Source organism: Tupaia chinensis, unplaced genomic scaffold (assembly GCF_000334495.1).
Source record: "Tupaia chinensis unplaced genomic scaffold, TupChi_1.0 Scaffold000101_1, whole genome shotgun sequence".
In the NCBI taxonomy this organism is placed as follows: Eukaryota; Metazoa; Chordata; class Mammalia; order Scandentia; family Tupaiidae; genus Tupaia; species Tupaia belangeri.
Genome location: NW_006159565.1, coordinates 2,736,210 through 2,744,192, shown reverse-complemented (window position 1 = coordinate 2,744,192; position 7,983 = coordinate 2,736,210). Strand labels below are relative to the sequence as shown.

Genomic DNA, 7,983 nt, shown 5'->3' with positions numbered 1-7,983 from the left:
TTTTCTTAGGACCAGCAGTTAGCATAATGGCTATGTCGCTGGATTCCCATGTAGTCAACCACAGTTCGAGTCCCAGACCCGGTAGCTTAAACTCACGCCAGGCGTGTGTGCATGTGTGCCCAAGATCCAGAGAGGAGAAAGGAGGAGAAGGGATTGCGGTGTGGCCATCCCCCCTGGGGGGTGATTTCTCGCTTTCTGTCTCTCTGTCTCTGTCTGTCTGGTGAGTGCACATGCCCTATAGCAAAAATCTCTTTTTCTTTTAGGGCGTACCCAAGACTATAGACTAACAGAAATATCACGTGAGCTGCATATCTACTAGGCTCTGAAGTTCTAAAAGCTTGTTGACCACAGCTGCCATTTTTCCATACTCAAATTGCCAGCAGTCAGTTTATAAAACTCCCAGTAGGTGTACACAGTATCCTTGTGTCACCAAGGACCAACCAGGACCAATTCATTGTTTCTCTACAGGTGTATGTAACTGGTGTGTGCACCGTTTTGACCATCACTGTGTTTGGGTGAACAACTGCATTGGGGCATGGAATACCAGGTACTTCCTCATCTACCTCTTCACGTTGACAGCCTCAGCTGCCACCATGGCCATTGTGAGCACTGCGTTTCTAGTCCACTTGGCGGTGGTGTCTGATCTATACCAAGAGATTTATATCGATGACTTCGGACGCTTCCAGGTTATGGACACGGTCTTTCTTATTCAGGTAATTATGCTGTGGGCTGTAGGTTTCTAACTTTAGGTTTCAGAATTGGAAACAGGACATTTATTTTCCCAGTGAAATCATAGAGCTTGTATTTTTTATTTGTGTGTGTGTGTGGTATTTTAGACAGAATTTCTTTGTATCATGATCCTTCTGCCTTACCCTCCTGAGTAGCTGGGATTACAGATATTAGCTACCATGCCCATCTTTTAAAATGTTTTTTGGGGGGCTGGTCGGTGGTTAGGGGCACTGGACTCCCATGTGGCCGACCACAGTTTGAATCCTGGACCTGGCAGCTTGCTTTCTCACTTTCACTTGGTCTCTCGCTCTGTTCCTTTCTGGTCAAATAAAATAAATAAATAAATAAATAAACAAAGTTAAATTTTTAAAAAGTTCTTTTTTCAATTTAACTTTATTTATTTATTTTAATTTTATCAGAGAAGGACAGATTGGGGGGGGAGGAGAGAAAGGAAGCTGCCAGGTCTGGGACTGGAGCTGTGGCTGGCTACGTGGGAGTCCATCACTTTTAACCACTATGCCATCTGCCAGTCCTTAAAATTTTTTAAAGTTTTTTATTTTTATTCTTTTTTTCATAGAAAAAGAGAGAAGTACCCTCCACAAAGTGTTGCCATGCTGCAATCCCCATCTCCAGATTTTCAGCTAGCCAACTAGGATCATGGATACACCTGGCATGTTCAGGTTGACCTGTGATCCAAACCTAGGCCTCCTGTATGGCTCCAGCATTGTCTAGCAGTTCACTACTGCCTTTGTCACCAGGACTGGGCCAGGATACACACACACACACACACACACACACACATATATTTAAAAAGAATTATTTATTTTAATTTTATTTATTTATTCACTTATTTATTTATTTATTTTTAAATTTTACCAGAGAGAGACACAGAGAGAGAGAGAAAAAGTGAGAAAGCAAGCCACCAGGTCTGTCTGGGACTCAAACCGTGGTCGACCATGTAGGAGTGTCCAGCACCTTAACCACCACGCCATCCTCTGGTGCCAGGAGTTCTATATTTTGATTAAGTTTAATTTGTCTATTTCCTTGTTGTTTATTCTTTGGTATTATGTCTAAGATCACCACCTTGCCTAATCCAGTCTTTGCAGCTCTCTCTTCTTTTTTTTTTTTTTTTTTTTGTAGGTTTTTCTTGGCACGTGCGCTCGCCAGACAGACAGAGAGAGACAGAGAGATAGAAAGTGAGAAATCACCCCTCAGAGGGGATGACCACGTCTCAATCCCTTCTCTTCCATTCTCCTCTTGGGATCTTGGGCACACACGCACACACGCCCGGCGTGAGTTTAAGCCACCGGGTCCGGGATTCAAACCACAGTTGACTACATGGGAGTCCAGCAACATAGCCATTATGCTAACTGCTGGTCCCAGCAGCTTCTTCTAAGTGTATATATTTTTTAAATTTTGCCAGAGGGCATGTGTACTTGCCAGAGAGAGTAAGAAAGCACTTCCTATGGAGAAAGATCATGCTACCATCTCTTCTTCTCTATGTCTTTCTGTCTTCAGGGTTTTGAGCATGCACATACAAATGCCTGGCATGATTTTTCAAGCAGTCAGGTCTGGGATTTGAAACATGGAACTGGCTATGTGGGATCCAGCTATTTTAACCACCACACCATGGGCTGACCCTCTTATGAGAGTCTAACAGTTTTAGCTTTTACATAAAGTTGTTTGATCCATTTTGAGTTAATTAAAAAAATTTTTTAAAGAATTATTTTATTTATTATTACTACTTTAATTTGACCAGAGAAAGACAGAAAGAGAGGGAAAGTGAGACAGCAAGCCACCAGGTCCTGAATTTGAACCATTGTTGGCCGTGTGCAAGTCCAGTGCTTTAACCACCATACCACCTGTTGGCTCCTTGAGATAATTTTTATATATGATGTAAGGTAAAGTTAAACTTTATTTATTTAGGAGCGGTTTTTGCTATAGGGCCCAGCGTGAGTTTAAGCCACCAGATCCGGGACTCGAACCCCAGTCGGACTCCAGGGGTGTCCAGCGACATGGCCATTACACCAACTGCTGGTCCCTAGTTAAACTTTATTTTTTAGTATGTGAATATCTGGTTGTCTTACCACCATTTGTTTTTTGTTTGTTTGTTTGTTTTTAATAATTATTTATTTATTCATTTATTTTAATCTGACCAGAGAGGGATACACAGAGAGAGAGAGGGAAGGTGAGAAAGCAAGCCACCAGGTCCAGTACTCGAACCTCGGTCGACCATGTGGGAGTGTCCAGCACCTTAACCACCACGCCACCTGCTGGTCCCTACCACCATTTGTTTTAAAGACTGTTCTTTCCCATGGAAAACCCTTTGGCACCCTTGTAAAAATTAATTTATCATAATGCAAGGGTTAAAGCTACTCTTTAAAAAGAACTCATTTAGTTGCTAAGAAATTTCTCCTTACAGGAAATAGCATAGGTACAGTCTTTTTTTAAAAAAGAATCATTTATTTAATTTTATTTATTATTTTTTAATTTGATCAGAGACAGAGAGAGAGAGGGAAAGTGAGAAAGCGAGCTGCTAGATCCAGGACTTGAACCGCGGGTGAGTCCAGTGCCTCAACCACCATGCCACCTGCTAGCCCTAGGTTCAGTCATTCAAAAAAATTGTTTAATAACTGCCTAATTCTTCTTGAATTATTTATTTATTTAATTTGCTATAGAATGCATGTGCTCACTGGAGAGACATAGAGAGGGAAAATGAGAAAGCACCCCCCAGGGGGGATGGAACCTGCATGAAAATAAATCTTGTGTAATTGTTGGGTTGTATGATAAGACTAGTTTATGTATTTTTTTAAGAATTATTTTATTGAAATTCATTATTTTATTTATTTATTTTAATTCGACCAGAGAGGGATAGAATGAGAGAGAGAGATATGGAAAGTGAGAAAGCAAGCCGCCAGGTCCAGGACTCGGAACTGCGGTTGGCCATGTGGGAGTCCGGCACCTTTAACCACCATGCCACCTGATGGGCCCTGTTTTGTTTTTTTTTTTTTTGAGAGATTTTTGCTAAGGGGTGCATGTGCTTCCCAGAGAGACAGAGAGAGACAGTGAGACAGAAAGTGAGAAATCACCCCCTGAGGGGATGGCCACGCCACAGTCGCTTCTCCTCCATTCTCCTCTCAGGATTTTGGGCATGCACGCACACGCGCCTGGTGTGAGTTGAAGCCACCGCGTCCAGAATTCTAACCATAGTCTAGTAAGTGGTAGTTCCATGGCGCAGTGGCGTAACTCTCATGCTATCTACTGGTCCCAAAACCATTTTATGGTTTTTCTTTTTTTTTTTTTTGAGAGGTTTTTTGCTATAGGGCCTGTGTGCTCACCAGAAAGAGAGATAGAAAGCGAGAAATCACCCCCCAGGGGAGATGGCCACACTGCAATCCCTTCTCCTCCATTCTCCTCTCGGGATCTTGGGCACACACACATCCTGTGTGAGTTTCAGCCACCCAGTCCAGGACTCGAACTGCAGTCATCGACTACATGGGAGTCCAGCAATGTAACCATTACGCCATCTGCTGGTCTTTCAAAAACCTCTCTTAAAGAAAAAAAATTAAAGGGGACCAGCAGTTGCATAATGGCTATGTCGCTGGACTCCCATGTAGTTGACTGCGGTTTGAGTCCCGGACCTGGTGGCTTAAACTCACGCCAGGTGTGTGCGTGTGTGCCCAAGATCCTGAGAGGAGAATGGAGGAGAAGGATTGCGGTGTGGCCATCCCGCTTGGGGGTGATTTCTCACTTTCTATCTCTGTCTCTCTCTCTGTCTTTCTGGCGAGCACATGCACCCATTAAGAAAAAACCGCTCCAAAAGGAAATAAAAACAATTGCCAGAGAGTGCATGCACTGGTCAGAGAGAGAGAAGGACAAAGTACTCCCCAGTGGGACATGATCATGATGCAATCCCTTCTCCTCCATTTCTCCATTCTATTGAAATTTGGGGGCATGCATCCACTTGTGCCCGGTATGTATTTCAAGTTATGGGACTGGGATTTGAACTAAGGTTAGTTATGTGGGATCTGCAGTTATGTGGGATCTGGCTTTGTTAACCACCAGGCTGTGGGACCGGCCTTTATTACTTATTTATTTTTTAGGTTTCTGTTTGTTTTTTTTAAGGTTTTTGCCATAGGAAGTATATAATTACCAGAGAGAGAAAGAGAGAGGGAAAATGAGAAATCACCTCCGGGGCAATGGCCATGCCGCCATCTATCCTCCTCCATTCTCTTCTCTGGATTCTGGGTATGCCCGCACATGTACCCAGTGTGCTTCTCAAGCTGCTAGGTCTGGGACTCAAACCATGGTTGGCCATGTGGGAGTCTAGTGCCTTAACCACACCACCTGCTGGCCTAAATTCTCTTTATTTTTTCATAGTGTGACTATCCTAAAGTTTCTTTTTACCTCCTTTATGAATTGACATTTAACCTGTTTTTTGTTGTTGTTGTTGTTTTTGTTTTGTTTTGTTTTGTTTTTGGTAGAAGGGGCTGTAAAAATCAATGCTACAATGAATATCCTTGTACATGCTTTTTTTTTTCTTTTTTTTGGAGCAGTTTTTGCTATAGAGCATGTGCACTCGTCAGAAAGACAGAGAGAGACATAGAGATAGAAAGTGAGAAATCACTCCCTCGGGGAGATGGCCACGCCACAATCACTTCTCCTCCATTCTCCTCCATTCTCCACTTGGGATCTTGGGCACAGTGGGATCTTTGTGCTCAGTGAGTCAGACTTGAACTGATGTACGCACATGCACCTGGTGTGAGTTTAAGCCACCGGGTCCGGGACTCAAACTGCAGTCGACTACATGGGAGTTCAGCAACATAGCCATTACGCTAACTGCTGGTCCCATCCTTGTACATGTTTTTTTGTGGTTGTCTTGCTTTTAAGAGAGACATTGATCTCTTTTGTTCATCTAGATTTTATTCTTTTTTTTTTTTTTTGAAGAGGTTTTTGCTATAGGGCGCGTGCGCTCGCCAGACAGACAGATAGAGACATAGAGACAAAAAGCGAGAAATCACCCCCCCAGAGGGGATGGTCACACCGCAATCCCTTCTCCTCCATTCTCCTCTCGGGATCTTGGGCATGCACACACGTGCGCCCGGCATGAGTTTTAAGCCTCCGGGACGCGAACCGCGGTCAACTATGTGGGAGTCCAGCGACATAGCCATTACGCTAACTGCTGGTTCCCAAAAATTCTTTCTTTCTTTCTTTCTTTTTTTTTTTTTGGAGAGGTTTTCTCTATAGGGCGTGTGCACTCTGTCCATCTAGATTTTATTCTGAACTGAGGCCTATGCTAAACATTTAAGTGACATAGCACCATTTCCTGAGTAAACCTTTCTCTCTTCTCATTACGAACACTTTATTTCATCATAAACTCTAGGATTATTCCTGGGCTCTTTGTCAATGCTGTTTGTGATTCTGATTTATGCTCAGTGAGTCAGACTTGAACTGATGTCAGTTAGCTGAGGGGGCTGTGGACAGGACCAGGGCTGCTGGGTCTGACCCTACAGATGTCACAGTCTAACTGCCTAACAATGTACTGTTTCTTTGCCCCCAGTACCTGTTCCTGACCTTTCCAAGGATTGTCTTCATGCTGGGCTTTGTCCTGGTGCTGAGCTTCCTCCTCGGGGGCTACATGTGCTTTGCTCTGTATCTGGCTGCCACCAACCAGACTACTAATGAGTGGTACAAGGGCGACTGGGCCTGGTGCCAACATTGCCCCCTTGTGGCCCAGTCCCCATCAGCAGAGCCCCAAGTCTACAAGAATATTCACTCCCATGGGCTTTGGAGCAACCTTCGAGAGATCTTTATACCTGCCTTTCCACATTATGAGAGAAAGAAGAAATAACAATGAAGAATTTTACTGCTTTTTAAATATAATATACCTTTATTTATTCAAAAAGATACTTATTTGTAAGCATTGTCTTCCTTTCTGCTGTGTGTTTCTGAATCACTGTCAGTGTGTACGAAGGGGAGGGAAAATGAGTGCTCACTGAGTGCCTCACCTTTGCCAGGTGCCACAGTGGGTACTCCCTGCATGTCCTCTGTTGGAATTCAGCATCTGCAGTCTGGTGGGAAGGGAATCAAGAGATACCTCTCAGAGGTTCCAGGTGACACACACACATTGGTCTTTCACTCTAGACTCTGGCTCCGGGACAAGAGGGCCCTTATGACTGAGACCCGTCATATGCCAGAGGGTCTCAGTAATACAAGGTCTTAGAGTCATGCCTGGCTTTGCCCTCCTTTGTGATTATTTTCTAGCCCATCTTTCTTAGAGGATTTTCATCTCAACCACACCCAGCATTCTCACTCGGGCCTGTCTTTGGGCCAGCATAGATCCATTCCTGCACTGTAGCCCCCTGCCCACCACCCTCCACTGGCCTCTTCTGGTTTGGAATTAAAAATTCCAAAATGAGGGACCAGCAGGTGGCTTGGTGGTTAAGGTGCTGGACACTCCCACATGGCTGACCACGGTTTGAGTCCCGGACATGGTGGCTTGCTCTCTCACTCTCTGTCTCTCTGGTCAAATTAAGATAAGTGAATTAATAAGTAAAAGTTCAGTAAAATAATTCTTTTTAAAAAATCCAAAATGAAACTGCCAGCTAGTTGAAGGTAGAGAGACGAATATGGAAAAGAAGAGTATACAAAGTGCTGAGGACTTCAGGTAGGAAGGTTTTCAAGAGCAGGAAGCTGGTATGTTGGAGCCTTGCAAGCTACATCTAAGATTTCCATGGCCTTCCCAGGGTAGATCATGGAGCTAGCGTCCAGAGCGGCCAAGGCTCTGGAGAGGATTGAGCAGAAGGGGCTTTATACAGGAAGTGGGAATCGGAGGTAGGGAGACCCTTACCAGGCATTATCTGTCATAGTAACCTGTAAGTTCAGAACAGATACCATCCTTAAAATGAGTTGCTGGGGCCATACCAGGGCCTTCCACCACGAGCCTATCATTGCTGGTGGAAAAGCATGGTGAAATCAAGTGACAGAAGCTTTGAACGAGGCGTAAAGCAAGCAAGGGTACCTCAGAAATTCTTGGGTGGGCATTCACCCAGGGGTGTGGTCCCCGGGCTTGGCTCGGAGTCAGAAGGCGGCCTCACAGCTTAAGGGGCGTGGCGCCCGGGGGTGTGGCCTTTGCTCGGCCGCGCGGTACCTTTCTCCGCCCGCGGCCGGGCAGCGCCGCCAGAGGGCGCCCTCCAAGAGCGCGCCCAGGCCGCGGCCCGTGCTTGGCCCCTGCGGGCCGCCGCCGCCGCGCCC

General features: G+C 45.0%; 1 protein-coding gene across 5 annotated transcripts in view; it reads left to right on the top strand.

Annotated features, from left to right (window-relative positions):
- The window catches only part of ZDHHC4 (zDHHC palmitoyltransferase 4), a 16,475-nt gene extending 9,856 nt beyond the window's left edge, over positions 1-6,619 (top strand). For all 5 annotated transcript variants that reach the window (XM_014585980.2, XM_014585979.2, XM_014585978.2 and 2 more), the window contains one exon: positions 6,290-6,619. In XM_014585980.2, the coding sequence (XP_014441466.1) occupies positions 6,290-6,580 (291 nt within the window). In that variant the 3' untranslated portion in view covers positions 6,581-6,619. The remainder of the gene's footprint in view (positions 1-6,289) is intronic.
- Positions 6,620-7,983: the final 1,364 nt, after the last annotated feature.